The sequence below is a fragment of the Eriocheir sinensis genome, chromosome 7 (genome assembly GCF_024679095.1).
Source record: "Eriocheir sinensis breed Jianghai 21 chromosome 7, ASM2467909v1, whole genome shotgun sequence".
Taxonomy (NCBI): domain Eukaryota; kingdom Metazoa; phylum Arthropoda; class Malacostraca; order Decapoda; family Varunidae; genus Eriocheir; species Eriocheir sinensis.
In genome coordinates this window covers 26,401,887-26,425,846 of record NC_066515.1, presented here as the reverse complement: position 1 = coordinate 26,425,846, position 23,960 = coordinate 26,401,887, and the positions used below count along the sequence as shown (strand labels likewise).

Here is a 23,960-nt window from a genome sequence, read left to right as displayed (position 1 = left end):
GGAATCAGAATCTACCCTACACACACACACACACACACACACACTCTCCTCCCTCTCTTTCTCCCCCCCCGCACCCCACACCCACACCCACCCACATCCACACAAGTCTCTCCCCTTCCCATTCCCTTCCCCACACACCCACATCCACACAGGCACCCATACTCACCCGGCGCCGATGTAGCCAGAGGTGACCACGGCTTCGCCCGGTCCTACCACGGTACAGGTCAGGTTGTATCGCTTGTCCATCGCGGTCTGCACGTTGTCGGCGAACTGGACCACGACAATGTTGGTGGTGGTGTCTCCGTACTGTGAGGAGAAGGAGGAGGAGGAGGAGGAGGATTAACAATGAGAAAAGAGGAAGAAGAAGAAAAAGATGATGAAGAAGAGACGAAGAATTAAAAAGAGGTAGAAGAGGAGGAAGAGGAGGAGGAGGAGGAGGATAAACAATGAGAAAAAAAAAGAAGAATAGGAAAAAGATGATGAAGAAGAGACGGAGAATTAAAAAGAGGAAGAAGAGGAGGAGGAGGAGGAGGAGGAGGAGGAGGAGGAGTGTGAAGATATAAGGAAGAGACGAACAGGGAATAAGAACAAGAATAGAAGAAGAAGAAGAAGAAGAAGAAGAAGAAGAAGAAGGAAAATAATAAAAATAAATGATAAAAAGAGGGAGAGGTAAAGGAAGATAGGAAGAGGAAGAAGAAGGAGAGAAGGAAGCAGAACAGGAAGAAGAAAGATAAGGAGGAGGAGGAGGAGGAAGAGGAGGAGGAGGAAGAGGAGGAGGAGGAGGGATAAGATAGGAATAAAAATTAGAATATTGATAAGAAAAAGGGATAAGAGGAAGAGGGAAGAGGAGGAGGAGGAGGAGGAGGAGGAAGAGGAGGAGGAAGAGGAAGAGGAGGAAGGGAAGATTTTTGGATTATTCTACATATTGTTATTCATAGAGTTGGTTACTTCGTTTCCTCTCTCTCTCTCTCTCTCTCTCTCTTAATCCTCTTTCACTAACCCCAACACCAATTAAACCACAACCAACACCATTTATACGCAATCCAACACCTTATATTCACCTTCCAATATCCTTCACAGATGTCAACACTCTTCCATAGCTTCCAACACCCTTTACATACATCCAAAACCTATTAAACCTATTATACGACCCCTAAACCCACTTCTAAAGCCTTTGTGGACATTTTAATCCTTTTTATGGATTCTAAAACCTTTAAACACATCTAAAGAGCATAAAACCTATTCCTAAACCCTTTATATACATCCAAAACCTATTAAACCCATTACAAGACCCTTAAATCCACTTCTAAAGCCGTTGTACACATTCCAATCCTCTTTTATGCATTCTAAAACCTTTCAACACATCTTAAAAGCATAAAACCCATTCCTAAACCCTTTATATACATCCAAAACCCCTTATGCTCATTCGAATAATTTTAAACAGATTCCAACACCTTTCAATACTCGTACCAACACCATCAAACCCCTTTAATCCCATAACATTACCCATCATACAGCTTCAAATCCCTTCTTAACCCCCCAACACCCTTTAGATCGATTCCAATCCCTCTTACCCTGATGGTTCCGCAGTCCGGCACGCCCCTGGCCCCGGATATCTTGAGTACGGTGTTGAGGCCCCCGGAGCCGCGCGTGTAACAGCGATCATAGTAACCGTAGGTGTAGATACGTCCCCTGAAAGGCTCCTCCGTGCGCAGCGAGAACTCCATCCCGTCCTCGTAACACTGCTGGGTGACTGCTTGTGTGGAGGGTGAAGGAGGAGGGGGGGAGGGGAGCGGTGTGGGTGAAGGGGGAGAGGAAAGATGGGGAAGGGAAGGAGGGGTAGGAAAGTGAGGGGAAGATTAGAGGGAAAGGAAGGGTTATAAGAATGAGGGAAGGAAGGGAAGGGAAGGGTAAGGAAGGGGAGGGTAAGGAAGGGGAGGGTAAGGAAGGGAAGGGAAGGGAAGGGTAAGGAAGGGAAAGGTAAGGAAGGGAAGGAGAAGGAAGGGAAGGGTAAGGAAGCGAAGGGTAAGGAAGGGAAGGGAAGGGAAGGGTAAGGAAGGGGAGGGTTAGGGAAGGGAAGGGGAAGGAAGGGAAGTGTGTGTGTGTGTGTGTGTGTGTGTGTGTGTGTGTGTGTGTGTGTGTGTGTGAGGGAAAGAGGGAGGAGAGAGAGGGAGAGAGAGAAAAAAAAACTTATCAATAACCACAAAATCGAAGAAAAACGAAAATAAATATAAATAAAAACATGCATTATATATAAGAATAATACTAATACTAATAAATTCTAACTCTATTAATTAACAAAGAAGTAAAATGATAATGATAATAATAATAAAGTGAAAATAAAGCTCCGTGCAGTCTCTAAGAACAGTGTTACCATGCACCACCATTACCAACACTGTGAGGGACCATGCAGTGTTGCCAGTAACAGTGACAGCGGAAAACAGCAACAGGAACAGCCATTGCCAACAGGAACAACAACAACAACAGCAGTAACAGAAATAAACAGAGCCCACCAACAGACAGACAGACCGGCCATTCACTAATCTATAAAATGCATGAACGGCTATAATTGAAGGTATCTGAACGGCTGCATGCATTCGAGTGTGGTTTAACTATATATATTAAGGGGAGTAGTTATTGTATTTCTTGTATTTATCTGTATTTGTGTTTATTATTTTTTTGTTGTTGTTCTGGCGACAGTGGGTGAAGTGATATTATGTTCCCTGTTTGTTATTCATATCTCGTAATTAAAAAGTTACTCCAGCGTTCGTTATTCTTGAAACCTTATAACTCTTTCTCAGATGAACTACTTGTAAAACCTATCTAATGGAAAACCTACATTTAACAACAAGAATCACAGTTATACAGAATGATGTTAAAGTATAAAGCATTAGTTAAAAGTTATTCCAGCGTTTGTTATTCTTGAAAACTTATAACTCTTTCTCAGATGAACTACTTGTAAAACCTATCTAATGGAAAACCTATATATAACAACAAGAATCATAGTTATACAGAGCTGCATTGAAACTCCTCTAAAAACATTGAACTACCGTACCCCAAAAATCTCTGGTAGAATCATGACTTCCTGTACAAAAACGATAAAAGTAGAAAAATGTATTAATTATTCAATCTCAAAAACACTTTAAATTATCCCAAATATCTTTAAAAATCACAAAGAAATCAAAACTTCCTCACAAACGATTATAAAAGAAGAAAACGCATTATTTAAAATTCCTCAACCATACATTAAACCCCAGAAATCCTGAAAAATCACCAAAATCATGACTTTCTACATAAGACCACAAGTTAGAAGTCTCCACCACCACCACTACTATCAGTCGCCCTCCCTGGCTAAACGCATGCGCACAGCCAAGGCCATCTAATATACAAGGCCTTGGCACAACACTCCCGCGCCACCACACATGCGCAGAGCCAAGACTAACCATCCATACAGGCGTCTCCCTCCTTAGTGCGCTCAAAATACTCATAGAGGGAGGACGCGTCGTAGTGGCCCGGATCGCTGAGGCTTAGAGAGCTGGAGTCCATATCTGAGAGCTCGCAGTTGTCGGGAAAGAAGGATCTAGGGTGTGTGTTTGTGTGTGTGAGAGAGAGAGAGAGAGAGAGAGAGAGAGAGAGAGAGAGAGAGAGAGAGAGAGAGAGAGAGAGAGAGAGAGAGAGAGAGAGAGAGAGAGAGAGAGAGAGAGAGAGAGAATAATGATAGATAGAAAAAATGATATAAAAGAAAAGAAACAAAAAAAAGAGGGAGAATAATATTAAGTCAACCGTTCTCACGAAAATAATCGCAAAAAAAAGGGAATTAAAATCGAAAGTCTCAGGCGAACCGCGTCTCTGAACCGGCGACTCGAAGCTTCACTCTGAAAACGAACCAAAAATTCAGTCAAAAAGAAAGAGAGAAAGAAAACTAAAAGAAAAATAAATACAGGGAATTGAGTACATCTTCCGCTGGCGCCTCGCTCGTCTAAAAGGGAGAGTATAACCCCCCCTATGAGTAAGGGAAACACCACTGTGACACTCCCTGGTGAAATGAGGTTAGCGACACGCACAACGAAACGAAAAAACTACGATTGAGGTTGGATGTTTCTGCGCTTTTCCGAGGCATATGTGTAAAAAACAGTGTCCATAGTGCCATAACGTCTGAATTTTAGTTTGAAAAGTTGCCTCAGAACGCCTTAAGGTTAGCGACACGCACAAGAAAATTAGAAAACTGTATTGAAGTTGGATGTTTCTGCGCTTTTCCGAGGCATATGTGTGAAAAAAAATTGACCATGGTGCCGAAATATCTTAGAATTCTAGTTTGAAAAGTTGCCTCAGAACGCCTCAGTAGTTTGTCAATATGAGGTTAGCGACACGCAGACACGAGAAAACTGCGATTGAGGTTGTATGTTTCTGCACTTTTCCGAGGCATATGTGTGAAAAAAATTGACCATGGTGCCGAAATATCTTAGAATTCTAGTTTGAAAAGTTGCCTCAGAACGCCTCAGTAGTTTGTCAATATGAGGTTAGCGACACGCAGACACGAGAAAACTGCGATTGAGGTTGTATGTTTTCTGCGCTTTTCCGAGGCATATGTGTGAAAAATTTGACCATGGTGCCGAAATATCTTAGAATTCTAGTTTGAAAAGTTGCCTCAGAACGCCTCAGTAGTTTGTCAATATGAGGTTAGCGACACGCAGACACGAGAAAACTGCGATTGAGGTTGTATGTTTTCTGCGCTTTTCCGAGGCATATGTGTGAAAAAAATTGACCATGGTGCCGAAATATCTTAGAATTCTAGTTTGAAAAGTTGCCTCAGAACGCCTCAGTAGTTTGTCAATATGAGGTTAGCGACACGCAGACACGAGAAAACTGCGATTGAGGTTGTATGTTTTCTGCGCTTTTCCGAGGCATATGTGTGAAAAATTTGACCATGGTGCCGAAATATCTTAAGAATTCTAGTTTGAAAAGTTGCCTCAGAACGCCTCAGTAGTTTGTCGATATGAGGTTAGCGACACGCAGACACGAGAAAACTGCGATTGAGGTTGGATGTTTTCTGCGCTTTTCCGAGGCATATGTGTGAAAAATTTGACCATGGTGCCGAAATATCTTAAGAATTCTAGTTTCAAAAGTTGCCTCAGAACGTCTCAAGTTTTTTTTTAACAGGAAAGGAAGCAACTCAAGGGGAACAACAACAGCAACAACGACAAAAAAAGTGTATAACCCCCCCCCCCCCCCCCGCTAATCACTGCTCCTATACAAAAGATGAAAGTAGAGAATGGCCAAAAGAGAGGTCAATTTCGGGTGGAGAGATGCCTTGATGCCCTCCTTGGTCGATACGGGGCACGTGATATATATACCCCCAAGCTCTACCCTCATGTCGCTTACCTCACTTCAGCAGGGAGAGACACAACCCCAAGTGCAGTTCCATCTATCAGTGCCAATGTCTTACCGTCCAGGCAGCGAGAGCCATCACCGCCGGCGCCTCGTTCGTAGTAGTCTGAACTTCCTTCGGTCTCAAAGTGCGAGGGGTTGTTGAGGCGTAGAATCGTGTACGTGCTTTCGTCTGACAGCTCACAATTGTCCCTGGTCGTGCCGTACCTGGGGAAAGCCGTGCAGGGGTGTGTCCGTATACGTGCATCGAGGCGTGGGAGAGGAGAGGGGAGAGAGGGAAGAGCGAGAGGGGAAAAACGGAAGGAAAAACAGTAATGGAAGGAGACAGTGGAGCAGGAGCAGGAGGAGGAGGAGGAGAGGGGAAAAAAGAAGAAAAAAGGAATTATGTCACGAGGGAGAGGGGGAGAAGTAGACGGTGCAGAAGAGAGGAGAAATAGAAAGGATAACTGAGATAGATATTGATGGGATAGGAACAGGAGAAGAAAAGGGAAAAAGGGAGAAAGGGAAAGGAAGGTTAGAAAAAAAGATTAATAGAGAAGAAAGAAAAGAACTGGAGGAGGAGAAGAAGAAGTATTTAAGAGAGAGGAGAGGAAAGATCGAAGAAGGAGAAGAAGAAAAAAAAGAAAGAGAGGAAAGAAGATTAGAAGAAGAAATATTGATAAAAAAGAAAGACAAAGTAAGTAAAGGAGGGAAGAAGATGAAGGAAGGAAGGAAGATTGCGTGGAGAGAGAAGAGGGAGGAGGAGGAGGAGGAGGAGGAGGAGAAGGGGGGGGGGAGGAGGAGAAGGAGGGAGCGTATTGCGTGACTGTACGAGAGAGAGAGAGAGAGAGAGAGAGAGAGAGAGAGAGAGAGAGAGAGAGAGAGAGAGAGAGAGAGAGAGAGAGAGAGAGAGAGAGAGAGAGAGAGAGAGAGAGAGAGAGAGAGAGAGAGAGAGAGAGAGAGAGAGAGAGAGAGAGAGAGACATGCTGACAGTAATCACTAAATATGCTGACTAATGTTGCTATGCTGACTTCAGAGGTCGCTTTTCTGAGTCCGAGGGAGCCATGCTGAATGCTGAGGGCCATAAGTCATCTAACAAGGCCATGCTGAGCTCAGAGAATAGGCCCAAGTATGCTGATCACTCCATGCTGAGCTGAAATATCACTACATAAACTCCTATGCCGACATGCTGAGTTGGGCGAGGTCATGCTGATTTCAGACCATGCTGAGTTGAAACAAAGGTCACAGCAACCTCAAACACGTTCATGCTGAGTAAAATAATGGCATTGCTGACTCATATGCTGCCATGCTGATCCATCTTAGTCATGCTGAGCTCAGAATAAAGTCAGCATTAATAAAAAACGGCCATGCTGAGCTCAGAATAAAGTCAGCATTAATAAAAAAAACGGCCATGCTGAGCTCAGAATTAAGTCAGCATTAAAGAACTGGCCATGCTGAGCTCAGAATTAAGACAGCATTAAAGAACTGGCCATGCTGAGCTCAGAATTAAGTCAGCATTAAAGAACTGGCCATGCTGAGTACAGACTGGCGTCACTGACTCTTAAATGCTTTCGTGCTGATAAACCTAACCATGCTGAGTTCAAAATAAAGTCAGCATTAAAAAACTGGCCATGCTGAGTAAGAACTAATATTACTGACTCATTATACGCCTATGCTGACCTAAACCTTATCATGCTGAGCTAAGGAGACGGGGAACTGCTGATGCTGTCATGCTGATAAACTTAACCGCGCTGAGTTCAAAATAAACTCAGCATTGAAAAAACTGGTCATGCTGAGTAACAACTAACACTGCTGACTCATTATATACCCATGCTGACCTAAACCTTATCATGCTGAGCTCAGGAGACGGGGGACTATTACGCTGACACATGCTGACTCAAAAGCTGACTGAATCTGGGCCATGCTGAGTTTGCTGACGCATATAACACAAAAGCATGCTGACTTACTGCCTTGCTGAGCGTGTTAAGGTGACATCACGGATACTCAGCACTCAGCATCGACTCAGCATCATTACTCAGCACTGTCTTGAGTTTATGATATGACTGAGAGGAATTTAGTGATGGGAACATATTGATGGGTTGAAATAAAATGTTGAAATTGTAAGTTTAAAATTGCTTATACTAATACTGATGTTAATGTTATGGTTGGGGTAGTAGTAGTAGTAGTAGTAGTAGTAGTAGTAGTAGTAAGAGGAGGAGGAAGAGGAGGAAGAGGAGGAGGAGGAGGAGGAGGATAGTAGTAGTAGTAGTAGTAGTAGTAAGAGGAGGAGGAGGAGGAGGATAGTAGTAGTAGTAGTAGTAGTAGTAGTAGTAGTAGTAGTAGTAGTAGTAGTAGTAGTAGTAGTAACAGTAGTATACTTAAAACTAACCCCAACCACAACAACTCAGGTAACACTAACAACACAGGTAACACAAACAACTCAGGTAACACACTATCAACACAGGTAACACACGCCCCACCCCTCACCTGTAATTAAAGCTGAGACAGGTGTACGTCCGCTCGCTCAAGCACTTTCTCTTGCACTCGCTCAGGCTGTCCACCGTCTCGAAGTCCCGGATATAGGTCGCCCGCAGCCTCAGCCTCGTGCCCACGGGTTCGAAGTTCTCCGAGTCCTGGCACCTCGAGGAACCCACTCCGCCGAACCCACCTCCCCCAAACCCACCTCCTGAACCCCCAAAACCTCCACCTCCTGCTCCACCAAAGCCGCCCCCTGATCCACCAAAACCACCAAGTCCAGGGCCGCCACCAAACCCACCGCCCGCTCCTCCCAGCCCCCCGCCGAAGCTCCCAGTCCCTCCGCCCACTCCTCCCCCGATGGGTCCTCCGGGGAAGGGCGCGGGTGGGTTCCTGCCGCCCGTGAGACCCTGGTTGGTTCCTGTGATGCTGTTACCTGGAATGGGAGGAGTGGTGATGCTGGGAGATGAGCGGGAGATGAGGAGGAGGGAGATGAGGAAGGGAGAGGAGAAGGAAGATGATGCTGGAAGATGAAGAAGAGGAAGGGAAGGGAGAGGGAGGAGGAATGGAAGAAGGGAGAGGAGAAGGAAGATGATGCTGGGAGAAGGAGGAGGGAAGGGAGAGGGAGGAGGAATGGAAGAAGGGAGAGAAGGAAGATGATGCTGGAAGGAGGAGGAAGGAAGGGAGAGGAAGGAGAGATAAGAGGAGGAAGGGAGATGAAGATGAGGAAGGGAGAGAGAGAGAGAGAGAGAGAGAGAGAGAGAGAGAGAGAGAGAGAGAGAGAGAGAGAGAGAGAGAGAGAGAGAGATCGAGAGAGAGATAGAGAGAGAGAGAGAGAGAGAGAGAGAGAGAGAGAGAGAGAGAGAGAGAGAGAGAGAGAGAGAGAGAGAGAGAGAGAGAGAGAGAGAGAGAGAGAGAGAGAGAGAGAGAGAGAGAGAGAGAGAGAGAGAGAGAGAGAGAGAGAGAGAGAAGGGAGAGAGAGAGAAATATGCTGGAAGAAGGAAGAGAGAGAGAGAGAGAGAGAGAGAGAGAGAGAGAGAGAGAGAGAGAGAGAGAGAGAGAGAGAGAGAGAGAGAGATAAATATATATAGAGAGAGAGAGAGAGAGAGATAGAGATATAGAGAGAGAGAGAGAGAGAGAGAGAGAGAGAGAGAGAGAGAGAGAGAGAGAGAGAGAGAGAGAGAGAGAGAGAGAGAGAAAGAGGAAGTGAAAAAGAGAGAGAGAGAAAGAGGAGGGGAGAGAGAGAGAGAGAGAGAGAGAGAGAGAGAGAGAGAGAGAGAGAGAGAGAGAGAGAGAGAGAGAGAGAGAGAGAGAGAGAGAGAGAGAGAGAGAGAGAGAGAGAGAGAGAGAGAGAGAGAGAGAGAGAGAGACACATTGAAAAACACGTGACTGGCGATGAAAAATGACTTCCTGGAAAAAGAAAAAAAAGGAAAAAAGAAGAAAAGAAGAAAAAGAAGGAAAATAATTAGAGTGGAAGGGATAACAAAGGAACGCCATTGTTATCATTTTCTTCTTCCTTTCTTCTTTGTTTCTTATTTCCTCTCTCTCTCTCTCTCTCTTCCTTCCTTCGTTAAGTCTAAGAACGAAGGGAAGACAAGAGAGAAGACAAAATGAGAAGGTATAATTTTTTTCTTCTCTCCCTTTTCTTCCTTTTCTTCAGTCTGTGAACGAAAAAGAAGACAAGAAGAAAAGAAGAAAATAATAATAATGAAAAAAGAAGAAAATAATAAGAAAAAATTGAATTAGTTCGGAAAAAAAAAAAAAGAGTTGAAAAAAAAAAATAGAAGACGCATTTTTTTTTTGCTTTGCGCGGAAATTCGCAAAAAAAAAAAAAAAAAAAAAAAATCACCGGGACCGAAATCGCGACTCAGGACGCACAAACGGACGCACAAACAGAGTAAACAAAACGAGGATATAAACAAACAAACACAAACAAACAAATAAACAAACACTGAAGTCCAGAGTCATCAATAACGTATCCTTGTGTGTGTGTGTGTGTGTGTGTGTGTGTGTGTGTGTGTGTGTGTGTGTATGTATGTATGTATGTTTATGTGATATAAAAGACCAAAAAAAAAGGATGTTGAGGTTGTGTGTGTGTGTGTGTGTGTGTGTGTGTGTGTGTGTGTGTGTATGTATGTATGTGTCTTACTGTGATATAAAACCCCAAAAAACAACAACAACAACAAAAAAGGATGTTGTGTGTGTGTGTGTGTGTTTGTGTGTGTGTGTGTGTGTGTGTGTGTGTGTGTGTGTGTGTGTGTGTGTGTGTGTGTGTGTGTGTATGTATGTATGTATGTATGTATGTGTCTTACTGTGATATAAAAGCAAACAAAAAAAAGGATGTTGAGGTTGTATGTATGTATGTATGTGTGTATGTATGTGTGTGTGTATGTATGTATGTTCAGGGGGGGCGGGGTGGTGGTGGTGGTGGTGTTGCGTCATGCAGAGTCTATACACAGTCATGCACAGCCAAGCCACGTGACAGGCATTGCGTCATTCAATATAGCAGGCGGCGGCGGCGGCGGCGGTAGCGGAGAAGGGGGGACGAGGGGAGGGAGGCAGGCAGCAGGCAGGGATAGGGAGGGGGGGAGGGATGGGGGGTGGAGGGGGTAGGCATGGCAGTCAGTAATAGATGGGGGGGGGGGAGTAGGGTGGTCGTGAGGGTATTTAAGTCATGCACATACACACACACACACACACACACACACGTACATGCTGTCATACGTACACAGACACACACGTACACGGGCGTCATGCAGTCAAGAGGCTCGTAATAGGCTTGTCATGCACTTCTGTAAAGGGGGGAGGGGGAGGAAGAAGATGGGAGGGAGAGGGAAGGAAAAGGAAGGGGGGGACGGAGGAAGAAGATGGGAGGGAGAGGGAAGGAAGAGGAAGGGGGGGACGGAGGAGGTAGAGGAAGGGGGTGAAGGAAGGGAGGGGCATAAGGACTGAGGAAGAGGAGGAGGAAGGGATGGAAGAGGGGGTGGGAGGAAGGAGGAGGAAGGGAAGGAGGGGGTGGAGTAGGTAGAGGAAGGGGGTGAAGGAAGGGAGGGGTAAGAATTGAGGAAGAGGGGGTAGGAGGGAGGAGGAAGAGGAAGGGAAAGATATCAAGGAGGGGAGGAAGAGGTAGGATAAGGAGGAGGGAGGGAGGGGGAAGGAAGGGAGAGGATAGGAGGGAAGAAGGGCTGTCTCGGTGTCTGGAAAGGGAGAGAAGGAAGGAGTGGAGAGGGAAGAAAGGGAAGGAAGAAGAGAAGGATGTCGGATTGAAGGAAACGGAGGAGGAATGAAGGAGAGGAAGTAAGAACGAAAGATAAGGTCACGAAGGAGAGAATGAAGGAAGAAAGGAGGAGGAGGAGGATGAAGAAGTCAAGGAACAGGACATAGGATACAGAGCTTAAGGACGTCGGGATAGGCCTCTAGGACGAAGGGCAGGACTCAAAGGATATAGGACTCAAGGATACAGGGGAAGGGAAGGGAGGGGGAGGGCGGGATACCTTCTCCGGCGGGCACAAGGTCTCCGGGAGTGCCTAGGATGCCTCCGCCGACGGGATTCTGCCTGCCGAAGCTCCTACTGACGGCGGCGCGGTCCCCTGCCACCTCCCTGTCGTTGGCGGGGAAGAAGCGTCCAGGGGGGCGTTCCTCAAGGGCGGTGGATGGGCGGAATCGGTCGTTGAAGGTGCCTCCGAAGGGCACACCTGGCGCTCTGTCAAAGGCCCGGTCATCAGTTCTGTCAATTCCAAATGGCCCTGTTCCTGGCCCTCCTGCCGCGCCTCCTGCTGCCCCTCCTGCTGTTCCTGGCCCTCCAAAGCGGTCATTGACTCTTCCTGAACCGAATCTATCCGTGGTGCCTCCTCCGACGGGTCCTACGCCTCCTCCGACGCCTCCTACGCCGCCTCCTCGTCCGGCGAAGAAGCGGTCGTTGGGTCCTCCGCTTCGCTCGTCGTTAGGGAAGAGATGTGAAGGTCCCCGGTGGTTGGTGCTGGTGGAGGGGATGGAGGGGCCTCTTCCACCCTCCTCCTCCTCCCTCCGCCCCTCCTCCTCCCCCAGTAAGGATGTGGGGGGCTCCGTGTCGTTGGTTCCTCCGCGCGCTTCGGTGACGGCGACGTCCGCTGATCCGGCAGTCAGTTGCCTCTCCGCCACCAGGTTCTCTATATGCGGTTAGTGACAGGTTCCGATTCTCCCTCTGATCTCTCTCTCTCTCTCTCTAACTGTCTATCTTTTTTTTGGTTTCATGCCTTTTTAATAATCTCTCTTTCTCTGTTGGTCTCGTTTCGTTACGTCTGAATGATTAACTTTTTGTCTGTCTGTTGAGAAATAATAACTGTAATTTTTTCGTGTTAGGCCTACTACTACTACTACTACTGCTACTACTACTACTACTACTACTACAAAAGCTATTACTTCTATCTACCTAAACCCCTACTTCTACTACTAATACAACAACAACAACAACAACAACTCTCTCTCTCTCTCTCTCTCTCCCTGATTCACTCCCTTGGTTTCACTTTCTCCCTTTCCCTCCCTTCCTCATTTCCCTTTCCTTTTAATCTCAGTTTCATTTACTCTCTCTGTTCTCCCTTCTTGTATTCCCTTCCTTCCTCTCCCTCCCTGATTCTTTCTTCCACTTTCTCCCTTCCTTTTTAAACCAACTCTCCCTTTCCCTTCCTTTCCCTTCTTACTCTCCCTTTTTTCCTTATTAAACAAGCTCCCTCACTCTTCCTTCCTCTCATTTCTCCCTTGGTCAACCCCTTACTTCCTTTCCTTCCTCCCTTGAAACATTCTTACACTCCCTTCCTTTCCATCTCCCTTCCTCTACACTCCCTCTCTCCCTACATTACTAAACCAACACTCCCTTTCTCCTCTCTTTCCCTCCCTTTACAATCATTCACTCCCTTCCTTCCTTATTAAAACCTTCATCTCCCTCCCTTTAAACTCCCTCACTCCCTACGTTACTAAACCAACACTCCCTTCCTTCTATCTTTCCCTCACTCCCTTCCTTATTAAAACCTCCATCTCCCTCCCTTAACACTCCCTCACTCCCTACCTTCCTTCTCTCTTTCCCTCCCTTTACAATCCTTCACTTCTTTCCTTCCTTATTAAGGCCTCCATCTCCTTCCCTCCCTCCCTCACTCACCCATCAGGTTCTCGAAGTAGCTGTAGTCGGCGTCGTAGACAGGCTGGCCGTTGAGCCTGTCGTACTTCGCCAGCTTGCAGGAGTCGTACTTGTCGGAGTGCATGACGGAGCGACACACAAAGGCCGTCTCTTCTAAACACGCGTCCAGACACTCCGCCAATGTGAGTCTGCCAGGGACGTCCTTGAACTGGCGGAACCTGAAGAAGAGGAGAGAGAGGTGGACCACTGAGGATAGGGATGGTAATTGATAAGGGATAGATTAATTTACGTCCCTCTATATTATTTTCTGTCCCTTCACTTTCCTTTCTTTTCCTACTTTTTTTAACATTATTTTACATCTCTCCTCGCTTACGCACTCACGTTCCCATTTTCCCTTTCAAATCTAGCGCAGTATCCCTCGTTTTCCCTTTCAAATCTAGTGCAGTATCCCTCGTTTTCCCTTTCAAGTCTGGGCAAGCATTTCCCATTTTCCCTTCCCATTCTCTTCCCTTACTCAGTATTTCCCATTTTCCCTTTCAAATTTAACCCAGTCTCCCCATTTTCCCTTTCAAGTCTGGGCAAGCATTTCCCATTCTCCCTTCCCAGTCTAACCTAAGTTCCCGTTTTCTTCCTTACCCTGAGCCGAGGTCGAGGCGGGTGTTACGGTACATCTGGAAGGCGGTTCGCACGTCTCGGTATCGGCGCTGGTTGAGTTGCTGCGTGTCAGAGTCATCGAACACATAGTTACCTTGGACCTTATCTGTTGGGAGGAAGAGAGAGTGTGTGAGTGAGTGAGAGGGAGTGCATGTGTGAGTGAGGGAGAGTGAGGATGAGTGAGGGAGAATTTAAGTGACGGGAGATGAAAGAAAGTGGAGAGGGAGGGAGAATGAGTGAGTGGATGAAAGGGAGAGAGAGTGTGTGAGTGAGTGAGAGGGAGTGCATGTGTGAGTGAGGGAGAGTGAGGATGAGTGAGAGAGAATTTAAGTGACGGGAGATGAAAGAAAGTGGAGAGGGAGGGAGAATGAGTGAGTGGATGAAAGGGAGAGTGAGTGAGGGAGAGAGAGGGGAAGAGAGAAGGGGAGTGAGGGAGTGGGTTAGGGAGAAAAAGTTTAAGTGAGGGGAGAAGAAACAGGAGTAAGAAACCAACTATCTCCCTAACTAATTGACCAACTAACTTACTAACTAATAATCAAAATAGCAAACTAACTACCCTATATATATATCCCATAATCTAATGAAAGAAGCTCACTCCCTCACCTCCATTCATGCAGAAGAGCTCGTAGTACTCCGTTTTCTGTCTCGAAGTTGCGTTTCTAACCTAACTAATTGACTAACTAACTTACTAACCAATAAACAAACTAACCTATCCCACAATCTAATGCATGAAGAAGCTCACTCTCTCACCTCCATTCATGCAGAAGACCTCGTAGTACTCTGTTTTCTGTCTCGAAGTTGCGTTTCTAACCTAACTAATTGACTAACTAACTTACTTACCAATAAACAAACTAACCTATCCCACAATCTAATGCATGAAGAAGCTCACTCTCTCACCTCCATTCATGCAGAAGAGCTCGTAGTACTCCGTTTTCTGGCTGGAAGTCGCGTTTCTAACCTAACTAATTGATTAACTAGCTAACAAATTAACTAACCTATCCCACAATCTAATGAAGGAAGCTCACTCCCTCACCTCCATTCATAAAGGGGTAAGAAACTAACTATCTCTCTAACTAATTGACTAACTAATCTTAACTATCTAATAACAATCTAACAATCTAATATCGAACTAACTAACCTATCCCACAATCTAATGCATGAAGAAGCTCACTCTCTCACCTCCATTCATGCAGAAGAGCTCGTAGTACTCCGTTTTCTGGCTGGAAGTCGAGTTTCGGACCAACTTGGGCTTGCTGATTCTGTCCTCGCCGCTGAGTTCGCATCGTCGGGTGAAAGGCTCATACACGAAGCTCCTGCAGAAGATGTTCACGCTGTCGAGGCACTTGTCGGCGCACTCGTACAGCGTAAGGTCCTGGTGCATCTCCTTGTCGTAGGCGCCGAAGAGCTCCGTGTCCTCCGCCTTCATGAAGAAAAGCTTGTTCTTGGGGCACCGGCGGTCCTCTGTAGGGGAGAAGAAGGGGGTGGTTTTGAGGGGGGGTTGGGAGGGTTTTCACTCTTGGCGCCGCAACTGCATGGTCATATGGCGCCGAGGGGTTTGGGAGGGTTGGGAAAGAGGTTGGGATACCGTTGGGAGGTTCCTCTTTTCCCCTCTCTTACGCACCCTTCCTTTCCCCCCTCCTTCCCTTCCTTTCCCTTCTCTCTTTCTCTTTTCCACTGTTGGGAGGTTCCTCTTTTCCCCTCTCTTACCCATCCCTTCCTTTCCCCTCTCCTTCCCTTTCCTTTCCCTTCTCTCCTTCACCTTCCCTCTACCCCTTTCTCTCTCTCTCTCACATCTCTTTCTCTCCCACACTTCCTCCCTCTTCCCTCCTTTCCTTTCCCCCCTTCTTCCCTTTCTTTTCCCTTCTCTCTTTCTCCTTCCCCCTTTCCTTTCCCTCTCTCCTTCCCTTCCTTTCCCTTCTCTCTGTATCCTTCCCACCTCCCCTTTCTCTCTAACACACCTCTCTTTCTCTCCCACACTTTCTCCCTCTTCCCTCCTTTCCTCCCAACACTTACTAGTCAGGCACGTGTTCTCGAAGTAGTCAAAATCATCGTCCGCCGTGAGCAGCTTGGGGTGGGTGCGCCGCGTGAAGCCGGAGTGGTAGCAGAGACGGCGGCGGGAGTCGAAGTGGCCGCTCCTGCACGTCCTATCGGTGTTGTGTGGGTCGTCTGAGTACTGGCTGAGACACCTGGAGGAGGGAAGGAAGAAGAGGGGTAAGGAGGAGGAGGAGGAGGAGGAGTGGTAAAGGAAGACGAGGAGTTGGGGAAGAGGAAGAGAAGAGAGGAGAGGAGGAGGCGTAGTAGAGAGGAAGAGGACAGGAGGAAGATAGAAGGAGGAAGAGGAGGAGTGAAGTGGAAGAAGAGGAGGAGCAAAGAAAGAGTAGTTAAAGAGGAGTGGAAGAAGAATGTAGTAGTAGTAGTAGTAGTAGTAGTAGTAGTAGTAGTAGTAGTAGTAGTAGTAGTAGTAGTAGTAGTAGTAGTTTTTCTTTACAACAAAGGAGACAGCTCAAGGGCACAAAAAAAGGAAATAATAATAAAAAAAACTCGCTACTCGCTGCTCCTAAAAAAAAAAAGAAGAATCAAAAGAGGTGGCCGAAAGAGAGGTCAATTTCGGGAGAAGTGTCCTTATAAGTAGTAGTAGTAGTAGTAGTAGTTGTAGTAGTAGTAGTAACAGTAGTAGTAGTAGTAGTAGTATTAGTAGTAGTAGCAGTAAACAACCACACTCAGCAGGGTACTCACTTGTCCTCACACTCCTCAATGGTCCGGGCCGGCACTTCGAGTAGGTCCGAGGCCTCGAACTTCATTTTTCTGAGACGCTCCATCACGTAGAGGCTCGAGGGGCACTCCGCCTTCACCACCGAGGCTGAGGAGGAAGAGGGGAGAGAAAGGGTGAGGGGAGAGAAGGGGTGAAGGGAGAGAAGGGGTGAGGGGAGAAGGGGTGAAAGGGGAGAAGGAAAACATAATCTCAGATCCAAACGAAATCTAACTTTAAATAAACCAAATCTGAACTTGAACTTGAACTTGACCAAACCAAACCAGAAATTATGTTAACTGAATCTATTACCTAAACCACACCTAACTTGAGCTCTTTTCAAACCTAACTTAACCAAATCAACCCCAACGAAATCTAACTTGAACTAAACCAAACCTGAACTTGAACTTGAACTTGACCAAACCAAACCAGAAATCAAGTTAACCGAATCTATTAGCTAAACCACACCTAACATGAGCTCTTTTCAAACCTAACTTAACCAAATCAACCCCAACGAAATCTAACTTGAACTAAACCAGACCTGAACTTGAACTTGACCAAACCAAACCAGAAATCAAGTCAACCGAATCTATTAGCTAAACCACACCTAACTTGAGCTCTTTTCAAACCTAACTTAACCAAATCAACCCTAACGAAATCTAACTTGATCTAAGCCAAACCTGAACTTGAACTTGACCAAACCAAACCAGAAATCAAGTCAACCGAATCTATTAGCTAAACCACACCTAACTTGAGCTCTTACTAAACCAAATCAGCCCTAACTTAACCAAAGCAACCCAATCAAATGCAACCCCAAACCCAACCCCAAAACCCCAACGTAACCCAAATTGAACCCAACCCAATCTTTTCGTAATACAATTCAACCCAACTCCTGAACTTATCCTACCTCACTTCAACCCAAACCCGAACTAAACCGATCGAACCCCAACCAAACCGAGCCTGGATTCAACCCAACCCAACCCAGACCTAAACCTAACTAAACCAACCCCGAAGCCAACCCAACCAAACCTGAACTCAACCCAACTTTTTTTTTATATACAGGAAAGGGGACTTATCCTACCTCACCTCAACCAAAACACGAACTAAACCAACCGAACCCAACCAAACCGAACCTGAACTCAACCTAACCCAGACCTAAACCCGAACTAAACCAACCCCGAAGCCAACCCAACCAAACCTGAACTCAACCCAACTTTTTTTTTACAGCAGAGGAAACAGCTCAAGGGCCAAAAAAGAAAAAAAAAAGAAAAGGAAACAATAATAAAAAAAAGAAATGCCCGCTACTCACTAATAGACTTCGACAATAACTCCTTTTAATTCCTCGTCTCCATATTTCAGAATATTTTTTTCTTTTCTAATCTGAGTTCTAATCGGAATAGCCGGTGGAAACTGGCAAACATACCGTTCTATACTTTAATATTATCCTACTCACCCGAAAAGCAGACCTCCCTGAAGTGGATGCTAACGGGGTCATCTCTGTAGTCAATCTTGGCGAACTGATTAGGCAGGCGGGAGAGCCGGCACTTGGTCTCGGTGAAGCGGTTGTCTGCGGTGCTGTAAGTGTTGATCCGCCGTCCGGGGTAGTAATCGAACATCGTGCACTGACTCCGGAAGCCCAGCGCCGTCTCGTCCTGCAGACACCGACCCACGCATTGGTTCAGCACGTCGGCGGAGGAGGGAGTCTTGAGGCGAACCTGTGTTGGGAAAGGTGTGTAAGAAGGTGAGGTGAGGTTTCGGGGAGGTGAGATTGTGGGGCTACCTATGTTTGGAAAGGTGTGTAAGAAGGTGAGGTGAGGTTTAGGGGAGGTGAGATTGTGGGACTACCTATGTTTGGAAAGGTGTGTAAGAAGGTGAGGTGAGGTTTAGAGGCGGTGAGATTGTGGGGCTACCTATGTTTGGAAAGGTGTGTGAGAAGGTGAGGTGAGGTTTAGGGGAGGTGAGATTGTGGGGCTATACCTGTGTTTGGAAAGGTGAGGTTAGGTGAGGTTGACTAATTGATTGGCTAACTTACATAGTGACTGATTTACTGACTGACTTACAAATTGACTGACTGACTGACTGATTGGCTGGATGACTGACGGATTGACTGACTAACTGGCTTACTGACTGACTGATTGACTGACTGATTGGCTGGATGACTGACTAGCTGGCTTACTGACTGACTGACGAACTGGTTTACTAGCTGAATGACTGACTGACTGACTGACTGACTAGATGACTGACTGACTAAATGACTGACACACACACACACACACACACACACACACACACACACACACACACACACACGCACACACACACACACACACACACACACACACACACACACACACACACACACACACACACACTCACTCACCACATCTTCCTGAATGGGGTTGCCTTCTACCACAGTGTTGGGAAGCCTCTCGTAACGCACTACACCTTTGCCGTTGTCACAAGCCGGGAGGGAAGCTGTGGGGGGGAAGCGGGAAGACATCTTGGTGAGAGGGTGGGCGGGGGAGGGCGGGAGGAAGGGAGTAAGGGAAGGAAACTGAGGGAAGGGACGGGAGGAGGAATGGAAGGGGAGAAGGAAGGAGAAGAAATGGAGGTGGATAACTATAGAATGAGGAGGAAATGATCGAGGAGGGAGGAAAAGACGGAAGGAAGGAGGAGGAGGAATGGAAGGGGAGAAGGAAGGAGAAGGAATGAAGGAGGATAACTATAGAATGAGGAGGAAATGATCGAGGAGGGAGGAAAAGACGGAAATAAAGGAAGGAAGCGGAAGAGGAAGAAGGAAAAATGGAAGGAAACTTGAACAATGACGAGGAAATTAACGAAAAGGAAGAAAAAAAGAAGGAAAGAAGTGGCGAGAGAGAGAGAGAGAGAGAGAGAGAGAGAGAGAGAGAGAGAGAGAGAGAGAGAGAGAGAGAGAGAGAGAGAGAGAGAGAGAGAGAGAGAGAGAGAGAGAGAGAGAGAGAGAGAGAGAGAGAGAGAAAATAAAAACACACACACGAGAAAGACACCGGCAAGTGTACCTCAATGACCCTCCAGGTGTAAGAGGAAAGCGAGAGATGAAGGAGGCTTAATTACAGGCAGGTAAGACGATACAGGTGTACGCGTGACACAGCTGGCAGCGTAACGGAAGCACCCACACCCCACACCTTGCGTCACAGGTAATAACGTGACGCGCAGGTGTGACGGACAGACAGACCGACAGAGGGGATAGATTTAACGGAGAGGAAGAAGAGGAATACACGATTGCAGAACAGATAGACAGACACAAACAAACAGATAGACAGACAGACAGACAGATTTAACGGAGAGGAAGAAAAGGAATACACGATTGCAGAACAGATAGACAGACACAAACAGACAGACAGATAGACAGACATACAGATTTAACGGAGAGGAAGAAGAGGAATACACGATTGCAGAACAGATAGACAGACACAAACAAACAGACAGATAGACAGACAGACAGATTTAACGGAGAGGAAGAAGAGGAATACACGATTGCAGAACAGATAGACAGACACAAACAGACAGACAGATAGACAGACAGACAGATTTAACGTAGAGGAAGAAGAGGAATACACGATTGCAGAACAGATAGACAGACACAAACAAACAGATAGACAGACAGACAGATTTAACGGAGAGGAGGAAGAGAAATACATGATTGCAAAACAGATAGACAGACACAAACAAACAGATAGATAGACAGACAGACAGGAGGGACTGAACGGAAAGGACAGACAGACAGACGCACAGACAGACACACACGATAGACACAACATTACTCGAGACAGACAGACAGACAGACAACGTTGCAGAGGAGGAAGAGGAGACTTAGAACAATAGATAAATAGGTATTGAATAAAATAGAATGAGAAATTGAATGTTGCCGTGAGTAGTGTTGTATGAAATTAGAACAACACAAAGGGAAGATATATCAAAACAGTGTTGCGTGGAGTTAGGAGATTGTGAAGGAGATGAAAGATAATGAAGAAGAAAAAGAAGAAAAAGAAGAAGAAGAAGAAGAAGAAGAGGAGGAGAATGAAGATGATGATGGTGACAAAACAAGAAGAAAAACAAAAACAACAACAACAAGCAAATGTCAAGTGAAACAGCTGATTGTGTTTCGGGGGAGAATTTTACGAGGCAAACTTTTCCTTTCTTTTCCTTTTTTTTTCCTTTTTCAGCTAAAGAGAAAAACTTGTCAGGGAAAACTAGTGTAAAAATCCAATATATTCTGACTTCAGGAGGAGGAGGAGGAGGAGGAGGAGGAGGAGGAGGAGGAGAAAGAAGAAGGAGGGAGTTAAGTACTTTTCTTCCACATACTAACATTTGCAGTGGAAGGAAGAAGAGGAGGAGGTGGGGGAGGAAGAGAAAGAGGAAGAGGAGGAGGAAGAGGAGGAGGAGGCGGAGGAGGAAGAGGAGAAAGAAGAAGGGAGTTAAACAGTTCCCATCCACACACTAACATTTGCAGTGGAAGAAGAGGAGGAGGTTACGGAGGAAGAGGAAGAGGAGGAGGAGGAGGAGGAGGAGGAGGAGGAGGAAAAGGATATTAAGCACTCCTCCTCTACAACCTAACACTGGGAGGAGGATCGAGGTACAGGTAAACGAAGGTAAAGTCTATCCAGGTAAGGTCTCTACAGGTGAAGGGAAATACAGGTAAATACAGGTGAGTGTTCCGACGCGTTCCCTTTCATTTCCAGGTGAGAAAAAAGTTGTCAAAGTGAAATTTTAAGAAATAAGAATCCAATATGTGTGAGCGACTTGTAATATTGGAGGAGGAGGAGGAGGAGGAGGAGGAGATATAAGAGGTCAAACGAATGAAAGAGAATGAAAAAGAATAATAGGAAGAAAAAGGATATAAAGAGGAGGAGGAGGAGGAGGAGGAGGAAGAGGAGGAGAAGGAAAAAAAAGACGAGAAGCTAAAATAAAAATAAAAACACTTGACACTAATTAATCTTCTCTCAAAAAAACAAACAAGAAAATAACATGTACCAAAAATAAAAAGGTCAACAGTAGGTCAAAATAGGCATGGACAAGACGAGGAGTGGCAGCAGCAGGCAGTAGGGTAGCAGGCAGGCAGGCAGGCAGGCACAGCGGCAGCAGGAGGGAACAGAGTCATGCTAGAGTGTTCCTGAAAAGTTTTACAAGAAAGTTCAAGTTCCGCAAAAATGTTCCTGAAATGCTCCACAGAGGTTCCCCTTAAGAGGTTCAGATACTCCGATTTAAGGCTCCGATGTTCCTTTGTTTCCTTGCTTCGTCAGGTCCTTCCGCAAATGTTCCTGAAATGCTCCACAGAGGTTCCCCTTAAGAGGTTCAGATACTCCGATTTAAGGCTCCGATGTTCCTTTGTTTCCTTGCTCCGTGGGTCCTTCCGCAAATGTTCCTGAAATGCTCCACAGAGGTTCCCCTTAAGAGGTTCAGATACTCCGTTTTAAGGCTCCGATGTTCCTTTGTTTCCTTGCTTCGTCAGGTCTTACAGTACGTAGCTCCTTGGGTTAAGAGGTTCAGATACTCCGTTTAGTGGTTCCGATGTTCCTTTGTTCCGTCGCTTCGTCAGGTCTCCCAGTACGTAGCTCCGTGGGTTAAGAGGTTCAGATACTCCGTTTAGTGGTTCCAATGTTCCTTTGTTCCGTCGCTTCGTCAGGTCTCCCAGTACGTAGCTCCTTGGGTTAAGAGGTTCTGATACTCCGTTTAGGGGCTCCGATGTTCCTTTGTTCCGTTGCTTCGTCAGGTCTTCCAGTACGTAGCTCCGTGGGTCCAAACTGGTTGAGTAGTCGGCGTGCGGGTGCAGGATCCAGGAGCACCAGTGTTCGTGTCCCGCCCGGCGCTACAAGCTCACAATTTTCCCTCATCGCCGAGTGGCCTAAGACTACCCACATGCTGTCCTGGTGACTTCCTATCAACCCGGACTCCAGCGAAACTCTCTTAAGAGGATCAAGAATGAGCTCCGGGGGGGCCGCATGAGCCAAGCAAGATGGGACCATTATAAAACAATTGAGTGCCCCATTTCAGACTTCCACCTTTAACGCCTTCTTGTGCTATCGGCGGAACGTAACAAACGGTAAATATTGGGTCCTTTCCTTTCCTCCGCCAATAGTTCCTTCCTCAGTAGCTCTTGAAGTCTTGTTATATATGTGGCCTCTCCATCCATCCTCGCTCCTCCTCAAGATTCCTCCTCCTCCTTATATCGCCTCCTTATCCCTGATCTTGCTACACAGACACCGAAGAATACACTTTTATAATTGTCTGCAAGTTATACTCTGCAACTGTGGAATCCTCGCCCGACTAACTCTCCCATTTCCACCTCCATGTCAGAAATCACGAGTTGAAATCCAGCGAAAAAAAAAAAGTGAAACAGAAAATAGATTCCAATCGCGCCATATTTACTCTACTCGCAACGAACACTCGCCACTTTCCTGTCCAATTAGCAACACAGGTGAGGGGGAGGAGGAGGGGGGAGGAGGGATAACGGGGAGGGAGGGAGGTGCAGACAGTAGTAATTATAAGCAAAAAGCAATGTACTGAATGGGCTTCCGGGGCGTGGACGAGGGCGTGGGTGTGGGCGTGGCCGGGGTGTGTGTGTGTCCGTGTGTCCGTACCTGTCCATAGCTGAAAATTAACATCCCGGGGCGACAGCTGAGTCATGAGGGAAAGTGGGGCGTCACGTCATGCACTGAATACAGGTGGACAGGTGGGGACAAGTGGACGTAATTGGACAGGTAAACGCCGAAGGGAAAGTGGTTGGACGCCAGCTGGGAATCATATGACAGATGACGCCGCGGGGAGGCTAGCCAGGTGGGGTTGATTACAGGTGGATGCTGGAGGGAGGGAGGGCAGGGAGATGAAAAAAGAAAGCTGACCAGGAAAAGCCTTGATTCGCTCTCCGCAGGTAAATGATGGAGGTAGATTGCACAGGTGTTTAGACGGAGGAATCACAGGTAGTTTTTTTTTTTTTTTTACAGCAGAGGAGTCAGTTCAAGGGTCGTATGGGATGTTGTGAAATCCTTAGAGACGACCCACTTCGCTATTTGAGTCTTGCGAAGTCTTCAGTCAACCAGCCTTCTAGTATTTTAATGAGGCAAAATTCTGAATCGTCCAAGTTTTCCATTTAAATGTTGTAATATCTTCAGAGCAACCCACTTTGCTATTTGAGTCTTGCGAAGTCTTCAGTCAACCAGCCTTCTAGTATTTTAATGAGGCAGAATTCTGAATCGTCCAAGTCTTCCATTTAAACGTTGTAAGATCTTCAGAGCAAACCACTATGTCATTTTCAGGTGGACAGGTAACCGATGAGGAAACTAAACAGGTGAGCTTGCGTAGAGGTGACAGCTATTGCAATCAAGCCAGGAGGAGGAGGAGGAGGAGGAGGAGGAGACCAGAAGGAGGAGGAGGCCTTTAACTCATGCTGCAGGGAGACCTCTGAAGGGGTGGCCGATCATGCAGGTGGAGGAGGAGGTGGAGAAGGAGGTGGAGGGCATTGGGGCGGCACCTCCATCATACCGCAGACTTACCAATGACCTCATCCCCTTGCGAGGCTTCGGTAGGGGCGCCGATCCCGCTCACACTAACGTCCAGGGTGAG

General features: G+C 46.4%; 1 protein-coding gene across 7 annotated transcripts in view; it reads right to left on the bottom strand.

The window, feature by feature from the left end:
- Positions 1–23,960, bottom strand: part of LOC126995233 (uncharacterized) — a 49,929-nt gene that overhangs the window by 7,366 nt on the left and 18,603 nt on the right. For 3 of the 7 annotated variants that reach the window (XM_050854633.1, XM_050854634.1, XM_050854636.1), the window contains exons 3-15: positions 23,891–23,960; positions 18,739–18,833; positions 17,812–18,073; positions 16,346–16,469; positions 15,623–15,795; positions 14,789–15,070; positions 13,592–13,715; positions 12,977–13,173; positions 11,337–11,990; positions 7,855–8,278; positions 5,447–5,595; positions 1,575–1,753; positions 167–306 (exon numbers count right to left, since the gene is read on the bottom strand). The exon at positions 23,891–23,960 is cut by the window's right edge and continues 26 nt beyond it. In XM_050854633.1, coding sequence (XP_050710590.1) covers positions 167–306; positions 1,575–1,753; positions 5,447–5,595; positions 7,855–8,278; positions 11,337–11,990; positions 12,977–13,173; positions 13,592–13,715; positions 14,789–15,070; positions 15,623–15,795; positions 16,346–16,469; positions 17,812–18,073; positions 18,739–18,833; positions 23,891–23,960 — 2,873 coding nt within the window. Of the gene's footprint in view, positions 1–166; positions 307–1,574; positions 1,754–3,443; positions 3,581–5,446; positions 5,596–7,854; positions 8,279–11,336; positions 11,991–12,976; positions 13,174–13,591; positions 13,716–14,788; positions 15,071–15,622; positions 15,796–16,345; positions 16,470–17,811; positions 18,074–18,738; positions 18,834–23,890 lie in introns of all 7 variants that reach the window. The other 4 variants (XM_050854635.1, XM_050854640.1, XM_050854638.1 and 1 more) reach the window with 4 other exon arrangements.